Below are 15193 nucleotides of genomic sequence, written 5' to 3'. Positions count from 1 at the left end.
GTTGCTGGTACGGGTGATCAGGATGCGAATAGTCAAAGTACGCTTGGAGACCCTCCAAAGTTGTACGTACGGTCACCTCACCAGCTGATTCGGGAAGAGTTAAGCTCGAGAGTCGCTCGAAACACTTCTTGGCACCTGCGTCAGTAAACTCCATGTCCACGTACGGAAGAACTTACGGTGGCAAGGTGGACGAAGCCGGCACCGTAGGGCGAACACCTGGCAACACTCGGTGAGGCAACGGCTCAACCGACGGTGCACCACCACGACGCGGCACCGAAGTGTAGGTGGCCGTGATCATGCGCCCAGGTCCAGCATCGAGAGTACAAGAAGACGGACGAGGAGACACCGGAACAGGAGGTGAAGATGGTGGTGCTTGGTGACTTGCCGGTGACGAGGGAGGCGGACCGCCGACTATGATTGGAGACGTAATCGTCGGCGAAGGATTTGGCCGAAGTGGAGTCGGAGGACGAGCTGGGCCAAGATTGCTCCAGTTTCCGTCGGAATCTTCGATATCTTCGTCATCAAGTGTGCTCGAATGATCGGTAGGCGGAACATCACCGCCACCACTGGGGGCATCAGGAGAATCATCCACCGAAGGTTCGTTGTCATCCACATCATCTCCACGATCGTCATCAGCATTTCCATCGTCATCAATCTCCATCGAAAAGGCGGGCGAAGACACGCTTGGTACGACAGCTGTCGGAACAATCGGAGCCGGCTTTGAAGACACGGAGGCTCGTGGAGCAGCTTCAACGGGGGCAGGACCTGCTGTAGAAACCACTCCCGAGACTTCAACTGTCTTGGACGTCGCAACGGACGCCGAAGCAGACTTGCCTTGTGGGACAGTTTGGTCCGACTCTTCACCTTCATCACTTGAGCCGAACATGAGTCGAATTGCTCGGCCTCACGCAGAGCTTCTTCAGCGGCATGTATGTCTGCTGGAGAAGGAGAGATCGTTGAAGCTGGGGGCTTGGCCACATCGGGAGGACCCTGAGGTGGGGGCGAAGGCGCGTCAGGAGGACCAGGAACATCGTTGTGATCCCCAAGATCCCCATCTTTACCCGAAGACTCTGTGGGAATTTCTTGAACCAATGGGACACCACTTGGATTAGCATCCACCATGTCCACGTCACTCTGGTCGCCACTGAGGTCGACCACGGCGGGAGTGGAAGAAGACGCTGGTGTAGGAGGGGGCAACCATGAACTTGGAGAAGATGGTACAGACTTGGACCGAGTCTTCATATGACGTCGAGGCGACTTGGCAGGAGAGTGATGACGCGTTTTCTTGCGCTTCTGCTGGGCCACTTTCTTCCACGCCTTCGGGCCGAATAGCGATCTACGATCCGACTTGGGAGTTGAAGCGTCGGCAGGTGGCGCATCACCGAGACCAGCAGCTGCCATCGAAGTACTGGCCTTGTCTGTCGAGATTGGAGCCTTGTCTTCGTCATAGTCGTCCGGCTCGTCGTCTGAATCCTCGCCACCTGGTCAAAGGCGCTTGTGGGACTTCCCATGGGCCACTTGGTGAGCGGCCTTGGCCAAAGCAGCAGGAAGAGCTTGAGGATCGTCCGAGGACGCGGCAGCAGACTGTATGCGCTGCAAAGCGACCAACGTCTCTTGATCCAAGTCCAGCGCGTCCAGGTCCAGCTCACCCGCAGTCAGACCTATCACGAAGGATTGTGAACGAGCGTTAGTTGCTGAACACACGGTGGAAAGAGCGACATTAGGAACGTACCATCAACAGACAGACGAAGTATCTCGGGATCCATCCCGGCCAGACTCACGTGTGCACGGAGGGTGCGATTCACTTGGAAGAGGCGAGTGTTACGGTCTTGCTGGTTCTCGAGGACCTTGAGCGCGTCGTTATCAACATACTTGCCCTGGGCAAGCTTAGAAGGAGATGAAGCTTCCGAGTCTGCTCGGAATTCGCTTCAATGGAAGACTTGTACACCTCGCGTTCGCGAGCCAGCTTCTTGTGCAACGTATTGATGAAAACGTCCCGAGCTTGGACCTCGCAGTGCAGACGATTCAAGTCTTCTGCGTGTCGCTCCATGGTGGCTTGAACACTGACGAGAACAGCGTCGTTCTTGGCGTTTGACTCGCGGAGAATCTTGACGTTGTGGTGAAGAGCTTCGATCTCAGCGTTGGCAGCCTTGGGGAACGTCTCCGCGTTCTCATGAGCCATGATTTCGGGAGCCACCGAGCGTACGGCGGCAGCAGCCTCGGACTGAGCAAACCGCAACTGACGCTCCAAGTTGGCAACCCGTTCGGGTAATGCCGACAGCGCGTCAGGAAGAGGTTGTACAGCAGCGAGAACGTCATCAAAACCAACAGCAGTCTCGAGGAGATGTTGAGTGTGGACATCGCCGTGGAGAGGAGGCGCAACGCTGAACTGCACTTGGTGACGAGCCATTGCAGTCAAGTACGGAATTATCGAGGTTATCATGTGATCGACCGATGCCTCCGTACTTTCAGCCAGCATGGCGCGCAGCGAATCCTCGGTGAGTGTTGGTGGACCACCAGCAGGCGCAGGTGGAGCAGCAGGAGCCATCTCCGCGAATTCAGCGGCGACAGGGAGTACCACAGGAGCTACCGCAGGGGGTGAAGAGTCCGGGGCAGGAAGCGCCGGAGGACCGGCTGATGATGCTGCTGTCAGGGGAGGTGTAGCAGACTGAGGGGCGTTCGAACCCTCGGTCTTTCCCTCCTAAGAAACAAGACGAGTAATGCATGGTGATGAGCAAGGCGCCGATGATTCAAGAAGAGGATGAGCTGACGTACCTCCAGCTGTTCACGTTCGCGACATCGGCGAGGGTTGAGACGCTGAAACACGTCGGACACGGCTCGGTTCAAACTATTGGACATACGGTGACTGGATGGTGAATTGGAGAATGAAGAAATGTCACAACGGGCACCCGTACCGTGGCCTCCATTGCGACAGGGGCAGTTGTGGTGTAGTGATTTCTCCGTAGTTGCGGATTATCACCCGTCGACAAAAACGTGACACCGCCCAAGATGTTCAAAAGCAGCACCCTCGGTCATGTGATGTACGGAGACGCCAAGGTGCAAGGGACTCAACGGCGTCCCTTCCGAACTTTCAACGGGTATTGGATACGGCCCGTATGTCACTGAATCCAGGCTGTCCTTATTATTAATAATGGACTGGCCGGATTTGCATTCAGCGGACCATCTACGGTACGAACCCTCAGTGGCGGTTGGGATGAGTTTGCGGAAGACTCAGCGACCCTTGGAAGGCACGTACACCATCTGGGACAGGGCGCGGACCGTTAAAGATGCTCATGCGACGGTGCAGACGACGCTTGGCATGCAAGAAGATCCATAACGGATCATTGTTCACTTGATATTTGTATATTTGATTAGGACTTTTTATTAGGAATAGACCCAAAAGGGTAAGCTTAAATACAGAACAGAATTTCCACTCAAGCACACAGAGCGACGTCCGGCTTCAACGTAAGCGTCAGGCCAAGCTTGTTTGAGTGTGTTATGCCTGTCGGTGAACTCGAAGCTTTGTAGCGAGGGTTCATCCGGCAAGGCCAAGAGACTTTGTGTTTTGGCCGATTACTATCGGGAGGTTTTACGTGACGGCTTATTGTTGCCTATTTGCACGACTGGGAGTGCTAGTATTGCATCCCTTTTATTCTTCCAACCGAGTGCTGAACACTCGGTGATCTCGTAAAAGGCTTACCCGTACCTGGTACCCTTCCGCTGTTGGGACCACGAGGATTCAAAACATCTGCTAGCTTTGCTCGTGCTAGTAGCGTGTTATTATTGTTACTGGTTGGCCTATATAAGTAGTTTACAAGGTCCAGTTTGTCCCGGTGCAAGGGCAGAACTGGGGTCTTCAGGTCCGCCCGAATGATCGTTTACTATCCTAGTAGACGCATTGTTGTGGGAACGTCCTAACTACATTTGTAGCTAGAGTTCACGTGGGAAATCCAACAGTCCGCGGCACTGCTCTTCTAGATTCTGTTTCAAAGGCCATCCTGCGGTATATTCGGTTGCGGTATTTGCTGAAGTTACTGCATGTTTAAATTGTTTAAATACACACCACACTGCATAAGTCATATTTTTCGTTACTTATATGTGTTTCCCGCAAGAAAATTAAACTGCGTAACGACAGACACGACCTTGGTTCTCGCCGATAAAACTTGTAGATAGCTCTATTTTTTTTAACGCTATTGGCCTCCGTACAGGGGTAGTGACGCTGACACGACATTCCAGTAAAAAATCACTAAGTCAATTGTACACTCACGTAACATTCCATTTCGAGCCAGTGTACGTGCTACATTAAAGCTACAATTAGATTTGATGATGTTTGCGCATACTCTATGATTGATGAAATTTATGAATTTAAATTACGTACTTTATGCTCAACGTGTGCCTTTTGAGACTTTGTTTTCTGGACACACCTATGTGTGCCCGCGTGGTGGCTTTTGTATGCACTTAAGTACGAAGGCACACACTCATAGTGTGACTCTAACATCAATCATAACTTATTGCTTGCGGTCGATATCAATTGACTGCCGACGCTCTGTCATACTTGGAAATGACATCCACACTTCTGGTGGTAGGGAGAAGAGAGGGTATTATTTAATGGAGGGTACTATTGTGGGTTCTAGTCGAAGTGTTGAATGGGCCGAGCCACGTAGACCCAAAAACCGATCCAATCGGCTTAAACACTTGAGCTCACTAAAGCTCATATTAACATTAGATACTACAGTGGACTTAAATGGAGCATCAGGGTACCATCCGTAACTGTGTCTGTCAATTTTCAAATAGCTTGATTTTTGATTCACTCCGGAATTCACAATATTTAATACAATGTTTGACAGGGCTTGAGGGCTTTTAATAGGGAGAGAACGCTACCTAATAACCAGTTGCTGACCAGGGATCGGACTTGGTCTCACTAAGATGGTTGCAGAATTAGGGGTGACTGACGTCTGACCATCACTCCTGTTTTGGCGCGCAATTCTCCGCACTCCGTCATACCGCAATTGATTCCGCACTGCTGAGCATGGAGCAGCGTCGACGCGAGGCGGCCAAGGATCTGCTCAAGCACAGTCTGTTCGGCTTCCAGGCGCATGATGCCGTCGTTTCGGAGCGTCTTAGCGAGCTGAAGGATCTGCTGATGGCTACATGCGGCGAGAAGGACCAGATCGGACTGCTGAGTGAGAATATCCGCGAGATTGAGGAGCAACTCAAGAGTCGTAGCGAGCGCTTCCTGTTGGAGTCACTGCGGCAATTTGAGCAGGACATGGAGCTGTTACTGGACGTGGAGAGTGGTGACGATGCGGACGAAACGGAGGAAGACTCGGACGATGACCAGGAGGAGATGGAGGAGTGTTTGTCACTCTCCCAGGAAGCCGCTTTCACTGCTACGACGCCGCTGTCCTCGCCTCTGCCCCCTGTGAAGTCTATTAAGAATAACGAGAGGAAGACAGAGGACGAGGAGATGCTCTGTGGCGTCTGCTGTGCTCCTGACTCGTTGGAGAACGATCCCATCGTCATCTGCGAAGTGTGTGGCGTGGCCGTGCATCAGACGTGCTACAGATTGGCTGCAGTACCGGAAGAAGACTGGTTCTGCCACCCGTGTCGACAGTATATGGACTCGCAGGATATCGAGAAGAGTTTGATCCCCACCCACGAGTTGGAGTGTGAGGCCTGCTGCTCCAAAGCAGGAGCAATGGCGCCAACAATTGATGGAGGATGGGTCCATATGGCCTGCTCCATGTTCTTGCCCGAGCTGTATGTGCAGGAGAAGCACGCGTCGAGATTCCAGGGCCCTCTGGACGGGTTACAGGTTGTGTGTGGCATGGACAAGCTGAAGCAACGGAGGAAACTGCGCTGTTGCTTCTGCAAGAAGAGCAAGTGGGTGGCTGGTTGTATGTTGGCTGTGGCGATGGCAGGTGCTGACGGGTGCTACTGTGTTGTTGCAGTGAGAAAGGAGCTTGTGCGCAGTGTGTGGTGGGGAAGTGCACTGTAGCATACCACGCGTTGTGTGCGCTCAGGAACGGCATTAAACTGCGATATTTGGAAGACCAGGTAAGGCCAGAGCTCAGGGTGATAGGCGAGGGGTGTCTATCCTTCACTCGATTGATTACTATTGTGTTTTTCTTGCTTATGGCAGGGTCAATTTGGCAGCGGATGCCTCAAACACCAAGCCAAATTCCTTGGAACCGATGGATCTGATGTTGAGCAGAGCTGCGTGAAGAAATCCAAAGAAAACTCCAATTCGAAGACATCACGACGGAACTCTTGGTCGGACGACGGTGGCAGTGAAAGTGAAAAGGACGATGAACACGATCTGGATAGCGACAGTGACCACGGTGGTAGTCAAGACTCGCTTTCGGACGACGATCACCCTGGTAAAGATGATCACAGGGAACAGGCACAGCCAACACCAACAAAGATGTCGCCGCCACGGCTTCTAGGCGCACCACCGCTGAGGAGCAGTGGCAAGAAACAATCCAACAGACCGAGAAGTAGGCGTCAAATCAAGCTTACGTTTGCGGCAGCAGATGATACTTTCACACAGCCGACACCCTCGAGTTCAGCTCGTACTCATCTTGAGGCTGTTGAAGGATCCAGTTCTTCCGTCCAGCTGCCTACAACATCAGGCAGTGACAAGAGTGCTGACACCAATATGCGACTTGTACTCCAATCCAACGTCTTTATACCTGCATTCTACCCGTTGGCGTGCAAACTGGACCACATCGACGACCGAGATTTCGAATACGTAATGGTTATGATATCCAGTCGACCTTTTGGTCTCGGAATCACGTCTTCGAACGAAGGACAAGGCATTCATCTCCATGCGGGTAATACGCGTAACGTCGCCGTCAATGCGGCTCTAAAACGTGGAGTTATTCAAGATGGCGACGAGATTTTCGCATTCAACGACCAGGTGTTACGTGGCTCCGATCTCGAGAGTTTTAAAGAAGAAGTCGTGCCTGCAGTTTCGCTACCAGCTCGGTGCTGGTTCCGGACGAAGCGGAAGAATAAAATGTCTACGGCCCCTGCTGCTCAGGTTGCGCACACCGGCGGCAAAACACCTGTGCAGGTCCCGATAAACACGGCAAGTACACCAAAGCCCAGAGATCAGCAGCTCGTGACTCCGTTTGCGAGCCCACAAGCCACTTTCGGGCTGGTCAGTAATACCCGCGAAGGCGATGTCGGTGTTGTTTCCCTGGGCATTGATTGGCCGTGGGTATTTCTCCGGTCGGACGGCAAGCTTGCAATGAATCTCTTCTGGAAGTCACTCGACTCTGCTTTTTTTCTTCGGAAAATCAACAAGCGCACGTTGTCGCAGCTGCAGCAGCGAGTGGAGGAAATGTGTGGCGTGCGACTGAGTCGCTCTCATCCTGAATATGAACAGGTGCATGAGCTGCTGGTGATGCCTCGACGCAAACGCATGCCAGCGTATCTTGTGGATTTTCGGAAAACTCGCGAGCAAAAGCAGCAATTTTTGTCGTCTGACGTCCTGATGGGCGTCTCCAGTGAACCGAAAGATGCAGAAACAGAGCTGGATGAAGACACTCCCCTCGAGGTGGGAACCACAGTCAACGTGGCGAAGCGCACGTGGCCTGGAATGAACAAACTTGGTGGTGTAGGTCGAATCAAGAAGGTGAACGAAGAAATAATAGCGAACGGCAGAAGGCGGTTCACGTACAACGTTGCGTACGTTTTAAGTGGCAGCGACAGGAACGTGGAGCGCAAGTACATCAGCGTCGTGGACCTTGACGCAGACGAAGTTGATAAGAAGGAGGAGACCAGCTCTACATCTACGGGAAGAAGACACAAGTCGGAACCAGAGGCAGACACCAAGGATATTGAGGAGACAGAGGCTGCTGACACCTTGAGTGTAAGCCTAGTCTTTGCTCTAAGTCGCACGGCAGTGGAAGACCAAGTCACTGAACTTCCCGACGCTCAGATGGACAGCCCACCCAAGCGACGACGATTCCAGTTGCAGTTCTCAACAGAAAACGAAGCTGTGCATTGCGAGCGGAAGACAGAGAGCTCGAATCCTGATTTATCTGCTCGAGAGCTGCTTCTGCATCGCCACTTTTCAGTGAAGGCGGATGATGCGATAGTAAACGACTGCTTTTCGTCACAGCTGCTAAGCGTGGAGGATCGTGCCGGTGATGAACTAGACGACGATGACACTGATAACGAAGATGAAGAGGACGAGATCAAGACGGAGCTGACGACTCTGCAGACTGAGTTACGTGCTGTGATAGAGTCCAATGAGCTGGTCTTTAAATCGCTTACCAAGAAGATGGAGGAAGAATACGCATCGAAGGAATACCGCCAGAAGATGCTCCAGGATATCGAATGGCGTAACTATGAACGCATGTACCAGGAGCTCCAAGCTGCAAAGCGTCAATTCGCCGACAGCGATGAGGAGAGTGATGCAGATGAGGGTGGCCAAGAACCTGGTGCCGCAGCCAAGGCGGACAGCGAACAGGAGAACAGCGACAACGAAGATATTTCATTTGGAGGCATGTTTGTGAACAAGCTCAAGCAAGAGGGCAGTGAGGTGTGCGCTCTGTGCGAACTGAGTGGTGGAGACTTTACCGGCACGGACAGTGGCAGCGTCGTGCACCCCCAGTGCGCAATGTTTACTCCTGAAACGTTCTTCAAAGACGGCGTCGTGCATGGCATTAACCTCGTCGATCCCGAACGTCGACGACTGAAGTGCTCCATTTGTGGCGGCTGCAAGGGACTAAGTAAAATTCAGTGCGCACACAGGAAGTGCGTGCGCGCCTACCACGTGGCTTGTGCCTTCGTGAACGGCCTTCTCACCAGAGATCCATACTATCAGGCGTGGTGCCCTCGTCATCTGAAAACCTCGGGAATGGGTCAGTTCGTTGAGATCCCAGACCATCTGAACAAAGACAAAAGTGCCCTGTCGACGGCAATCACAAGCAGTGAAACTCCAAGCGTAACTCCAGCGTCCTCCCCGGTTCGACGTAAACGTGGAAGACCGCGCTTATCTCAACCGAGAGTAAACCGTAACCGTAAGGACACGACACCGGCAGAAGTGACGACTACAGCTCCAACCGACATCTCGTCGTCCAAGACCAACAGAAAGCGGAAACGTAAAGGAAGCAACGCCAGTACTTCAGCCAGTGCCTGTGTTAGTAACACCAAAATCGCTCGAGTGACTCGAGGCAGCAGTCCTCGAAGTGCGATTGCTTTCGACGCAGAGGAGCCTCGATGTGCGAGACGACTTGAGATCGAGCTAAGTGACGACAGTGATCACGAAGGGAAGGCGGTGGATGCATGGCAACAAGGTCGTGACCCTCTGCATGTTTTCAACGAGGGAAACGTAGTGGAAGTGCTAGCTCGAGACTGGCGCGGCATCAACAAACCTGGTGGAGTTGCACGTGTCCGTGGTGTGGAGGTGGTTCCGAATCTAAACGGCGGGAAGAACGTTTTCTACGATGTTGTCCACATCGTTGGGGCGTTCAAAGAGAAGCGTTTGCCTGCCAAGTTTGTTCGCAGGTACCAGCCTAGTGATGGATAGAGGAAGTAGCAATCATAGAGATAGTTTTGTCGATTGGTTTTAGCCTAGTAATCAAAGCCTGATACCATTCTTCGCTTTGACTGGCTCAGTAAATTTCGAGTAATCTGTTCGAAGTGGCGAATGCAGTGGTGGCATCACCGGTAGCTAAATCTCTTAACCACAAGGGGATAATAATCATTGCTTTTCTTCATCTCTTCATAGGTATCCGCGCAGTCAGGATTGCAACTGGTGGTGGTCCTAATAACAAGATGAGGAGAAGGTCATCATCATTAAACTCGAGAGCATGTTTGACACGTCGCTATATTTATCTTTATTTTTCCCGATTCCTGACACAACCTCCAAGTCAGCAGACACCGCCAGCACTTTCCAGATTTAATAGCGATATTTCCTATCGCCTGTTATATAAAAAAGGAGAAAAGCTAGTTCAAGGCTAAAGTTCTAGCTGTTCCAGTACGTCTGCCATGGAGGCCTCAGCTCTAATACTGCCAATATTCTCGCAGACAGCTACAAACGCAGTGAAGAGAGTCTTAGCTGAGTCGTCCTCGCACTTGTGTCCCATGGAATAACAAAACGAGGATACCGACGATACCCAAAGAACCGCTGAGGGGCCGAGGTGTGGCATCGAATTGTAAACGTGCAGAGTCTCGACTTCAAGCAGATTCTGCTTGCTGTCAGTGTCTCCAGACGGTACTTTTTGGCAAACGGATAGTGCCCCACGTTGGAGAGATTGACATCTGAAGTCTGCGAATGGCGAATGTTGAGAGCTTTCGTGAATGACGGCTGTATCTTGGCGTTGATCTGCTGGTCAAAGATAATGGGCACAGCAGTGAGGGGCATCGTTTGGTTGACTTTTGAGTCGATATCACGCTTCGCTTGGCGCGCTAGGTCCCAGAATTTGGTAGTGGTCAAGTTGACACCTTTGCGACCCAGCCGGCCCAGATGAGCAAAGGTGACGTAAGTGCCGACGATATTTTCCTCTACTGGATGGAGAACACGCCGTCGCATGTTATAATCCAAGTCGAGTATGAGCTTGAAAGGCTGCGCTGAGTCGAAATCTGGGAGGCTTTCAGCTGCGCGATAGAATGCGAGGAGGGTAGCGCACACGACGGCACCGCCAAAAGTGACATTTTCTTCTTTGCACTTGGAGAGAGTCTTCTTCATGGACGTCGGATCGCCCTCAGCGAAGGAGGCTGTGGTTGGATTTAAGAGAGGGGGCACCACAAAGTCGTGTTGGTCTTCTCGAGCTAGCAGAACGGGGAGAAATCGAGTCAACTCGCTGTGGAAGATTGCTTTCCCAAAAAACGAGATGACGCCCTTCATAAAAGCTTTCGACAGTGGTTTGCTTGACAGCCACAGGTCGTAAAAGGAAGGACGCAGTGGCAATTCTTGAGCTTGAACAGGTAACACTTGGGTCGCAAGGGAGGTTATCTGCTGAAGAATGTCGTTGAGTACCACCATACCCGAATACCCGTCCGACATGAAGTGATCCGAAAAGAGCATCAAGCGAGCGTGCTGTGCCTCCTCATCGACCCACACAGTCAAAAAGAACGGAAGCTGCGTGTATCGGTCAAAACCGACGTTGCATTCGTCTTCCGCGTACTTCTGCCAGCTGTCGAAGCTGTCATGGGAAGCTTGAACCCGCAGAAGATTCTTGGTGCTGATGTCGTCAATGCTCACGAGCTCTTGGATTTCTGCGACAAAGTCTTGACCCTGCACTTGCAATGCTCTCATTCGAGGGTGCGTGTTGAAAGTTCGCACGAGTGCAGTCGGCAGGAACCGGAGCAGCGCGTTTGCGTCTCCAGACAAGCATCGAGTGCACAATCTCCATGGAGACGTTGTCGACCATAGTGACCAGGCGCTCGAAACCCCGCAGCTTCACTTGTCTTGGGTTGCAGATCTCATGACTGTCTACCATGATTTACGTTTGTGGTAAGTGTCTTGAAGCGAATTCAAAAATGGAAACCTGCTACATGGCCTTCTTGCTCAACTATGTTGTCCTTGAAGTATGTAACAAGCATTCCGCCTGGATATGATTGGTCAGTGTCTCAACGTGAGAATGCTTTGTCAAGATTACGCTGATGATGCCCCCGAGCTTTACTTTTAATTCCATGTGTATTTACCTTTTTAGCAGTGCTTTTTACATTAAAATAAGTTTATTTCTGAAAGAGACCGACGCAGATAATACTGGCGGCCCAAAGCGAGCGAGCTACATCTGCAAGGGCACTTGAGCACACTAAAATGGCTTTATCGCAAACCTATCGTGTGCGTTGGCAGACAGAAACGGACGTCTCAAGGTCGTGCAGTGGTTAAATTTCAACATGCTTGCAAAAACAAAAGCTCAGATCATTACCGCTGCTGGTAGTGATTAGTGCTGGTTTGGAACAATCCTTGTTCAGAACATTCCTTTTGTTCCAATTGATCAGAACGCTCAGAACGGTTCCATTTGTTCCTAATTGTTCCTATTCATTTAAGTTCGAAGGGTTCGATTGAGTTAAAAGGAAACCAGCAAAAGGGAAACGAACCTGGCGCCCCCGTGCTCACGCTGGGCGCGAGAATGCGGTCCATATCCTCGCCGACTAAAGTGCTTGCCACGCCTACCAGGCGGCCTACCCCTCGAGAGAAGTCTGTGAAGTGTGGAGGAAGAGCCAGGACTGCGTCCAGCTCAAACCTGAGGCTCAGGTGCCTCCAGGACGCGATGCTCGCGTCCAGAAGCCGGACTTCGACGGACCATTGGCTGGCGAGCCGCCAGCCCCATCCTACTGCTAATCCTACCAATATATGTTACCGGGGTTTTTCCGTGTGCTGCTACACACTCGACAACTTGCGCCGTCAAGAGCAAGCAGCAGCACTCGGTTTTCTCCCCTGCTGGACTTTCAGTCCCTGCAACTTACTGTTGTTACGACTACTTCCTTCATCACAATGGTCACCACTCGGCGTAGCCGAGGAGCGACCATCACTCAGGTTATCAGCCCAAGAAGGAGAGCTGGAAGCCCAGTCCGGAGTACGCAGAGCTCGCGCGCGTCCGACGAGTTGCAGTTGCCTGCAAGAGCAGACGAGACAACATCAGACGAGGCACATGCGACGTCACAAGCGTCAGCAACCCGAGTTGAGCAACAACTCGAGCTCTTATTGGCCCAATTCGGTACCGTTATGACTACACTGACAAATCAGCAGCAAGTGCAGAACATTCAGTGGAAGCATCCACCCGACGCCCACAAAGGCAGCTCATTCAAGAACTCTCAGCGGCTCGAGCACAACCGCAGCGAGTGCCGACGCCGTACGGGCCCCGCCGAGGAAACTCAAGCACAGAGGAACTTACCGCCGACGCCAGCACGCGTCAGAGCGAGCCGCCAAGAAACCCAAGAACGTCCGAGGCTGCAGCGCAGCCAGTCCAGACCGAGGCCGGGACCGACTCCGCTACGGACGAACCCATGGTTGGAGACCACAGATGCACGCGGTGCATGAACCAGAGCGGACACGTGCAGTTGAACGCAAGACTTACCGATACCAACTACCAGACGTGGCGCGTCGAGATTTGTTCCATTCTCGACGTCGCACACCTCTTGGACCCCATCATGGAGCGCGAAACGATGGCAGACCAACGTAACGAAGGACAGCGCGGCTGTTTCAAGCAACGACTGCGTGTTGCTCAACGTGAACTTACGATGGGACTTAGTCAAGAACTACAGATGCGATTTACAAGTGTTATTCAACGTGCTGATCCTATCCTACTGTGGCGAACACTGGAAGATCATTTTGATAACCATCCTGGAGTAAACAGCGTGTTTCTCAAGCGAGATATGCTGAATCGTCGCCTGCAACGTGACGAAAGACTTGACGATTACATTCGTGACATCGACGACTACCAACAGAGACTTCGCCGCGCGAACAAGCAGCTGCCTGAGCAGGAAGCCGTCTCTATCCTATTGTCGAATACAGTGGGTGTGTACCCAGCGGTGGTAAACGAACATGAAGTACGTATTGGACGTGATGAGTCCATTACGTGGGAGCAAGCGATCGAGCGCCTTCGACTCGCTGACCACTCACGCCAAGAGACTGAACTACAGCAAGGACGTGGTGGAGGTAGACGTGCCGTCCAGCGAGATGTTGCATTTGTTGGTGGCCGTGGCGACGGACACAACGACGGAAGAGGAAGTCTAAACTCGAGCAGCAGCCAAGCACGAGGCAACAACAACCGAAACAGTCGTCGCAGCCGCAGCTCATCGCCGCGTGGGCGGAACAAGCGGCAGAAGAGCAAGAGCTCATCCAGTGCGAGGGATGACATCGCCAAGCGAAAGGCGAAGACGAAGTGCAACACGTGCGGAGAGCAAGGACATTGGAGTGGCGATCCTGAGTGCCGCCAGCGTGGCAACAATAACAACAACAACTCGAGTAACCCGCCGCGCAGGATGATCGATGTGGTTACTGTGAAGACAGCCAAGTCGGCTGCACCGACACAAGCTGAAGGACAAGAGCATGTACTCGCGGTGCGTGACAACTTCAACTACAAGGACAAGGACAAGGACCAGGACATGGTGGAGTGGGTGTTGGATAGCGGCGCGCAGACCAACGTCTCGAGCAAAATTACCTTGTTTACGGAGCTACACGAAGACTCAGTTGCAGAGCTAGTCTTCGGCAACGGCACAGCCGAGCGCGCAACTGTGGACACAATGCTTATGCAAGTGCTGAACGAGCACACGGGCAAGATCGAGGAGCGCCTCCTTGATGACGTGAGCTACGCCAAGTCGGCTGCCTACAACCTGATCTTGCAGACCTACATGCAATTCAAAGGAAACTTCAAGGTGCGCGTCTCGCATGATCAGAAGACTACGTGGCTGGTCAAGGACACATTGAAGCTGCGCTTCAAGTACATCCGCGGGATGTACCGCATGTGGACGCCACGTCAGAGCAAGAACGTGATGAGCGTCAAGGCCAGTGAAGCGGAGAACCCCATGACGTTGCTGCACAACCGCATGGGCCACGTAAACATGGAGACTATCAAGACTATGGCAGGAACCTATAACTTTGGCATCAACATGCAGTCGAAGAATTTTGCTCTCGATGAATGCATTCCATGCTTAGAGTCAAAGACGAAGCGCATGAGCTACAAGCGCAAGCCGTCTCGCTCTGCAAAGCCCTAGCACAAGCTTTGTGTCGACCTATGCAGTGTTGGAGTGGATACAATATCGAAATCAAACCAGTTTCTATTGATTATCGACGAAGCTACGAGATACAAGTGGGGATATCTATTAGCCTACAAAGACGAAGCCACGGAGCTGATTCAGAAGCAGATTCGCTGGATCCAGAACCAGTTCCCGAAGGCGACCATCAAGACGCTGTTCTCCGATGGTGGTGGCGAGTTCGTCAACATGCAGCTCGAGACCTTCTGCAAGGACCTCGGCATCGACACGCGTTCATCCAATCCCTACAGCCCGCAGGAGAACGCTATCGTGGAGCGCACGAACCAGACCGCCATGCGGCAGGTCAGATCTATGTTACAAGCTACGCAAATGCCTGTTTCATTATGGGGAGAAGCCTTCCTACATGCAATTGGGACGCTCAACAAGACGACGACGCCGGTGTTGAAGGACCAGCAGTCCCCGTACGAGGCCCTGTACGGAGAGCGGCCAGACCTCAGCGTGCTGCGCACGT

The 15193-nt window shown here is 52.3% G+C and overlaps 3 protein-coding genes across 3 annotated transcripts; 2 read left to right on the top strand and 1 right to left on the bottom strand.

Annotated features, from left to right (window-relative positions):
- Positions 1–5029: 5029 nt before the first annotated feature.
- PITG_05279 (uncharacterized protein) lies at positions 5030–6204 on the top strand (the record flags this gene model as incomplete). Its single annotated transcript, XM_002998904.1, has 4 exons — positions 5030–5361; positions 5449–5897; positions 5963–5994; positions 6070–6204. The coding sequence occupies 4 exons, from the start codon at positions 5030–5032 to the stop codon at positions 6202–6204; spliced, it is 948 nt and encodes a 315-aa protein (XP_002998950.1).
- Positions 6205–6754: 550 nt separating this feature from the next.
- Positions 6755–9610, top strand: PITG_05278 (uncharacterized protein; the record flags this gene model as incomplete). The annotated part of the gene is made up of 5 exons (XM_002998903.1): positions 6755–7020; positions 7168–8420; positions 8499–8922; positions 9019–9131; positions 9222–9610. The coding sequence occupies 5 exons, from the start codon at positions 6755–6757 to the stop codon at positions 9539–9541; spliced, it is 2376 nt and encodes a 791-aa protein (XP_002998949.1).
- A 361-nt stretch (positions 9611–9971) lies between these two features.
- Positions 9972–11272, bottom strand: PITG_05277 (uncharacterized protein; the record flags this gene model as incomplete). The annotated part of the gene is made up of 3 exons (XM_002998902.1): positions 9972–10275; positions 10320–10926; positions 11002–11272. The coding sequence occupies 3 exons, from the start codon at positions 11270–11272 to the stop codon at positions 9972–9974; spliced, it is 1182 nt and encodes a 393-aa protein (XP_002998948.1).
- Between the last annotated feature and the right edge of the window lie 3921 nt (positions 11273–15193).

This window comes from Phytophthora infestans, genomic scaffold (genome assembly GCF_000142945.1).
Source record: "Phytophthora infestans T30-4 supercont1.7 genomic scaffold, whole genome shotgun sequence".
NCBI lineage: Eukaryota > Oomycota > Peronosporomycetes > Peronosporales > Peronosporaceae > Phytophthora > Phytophthora infestans.
The sequence above is the reverse complement of the archived record's forward strand: the minus strand, read 5'-3'. Positions and strand labels throughout refer to the sequence as shown.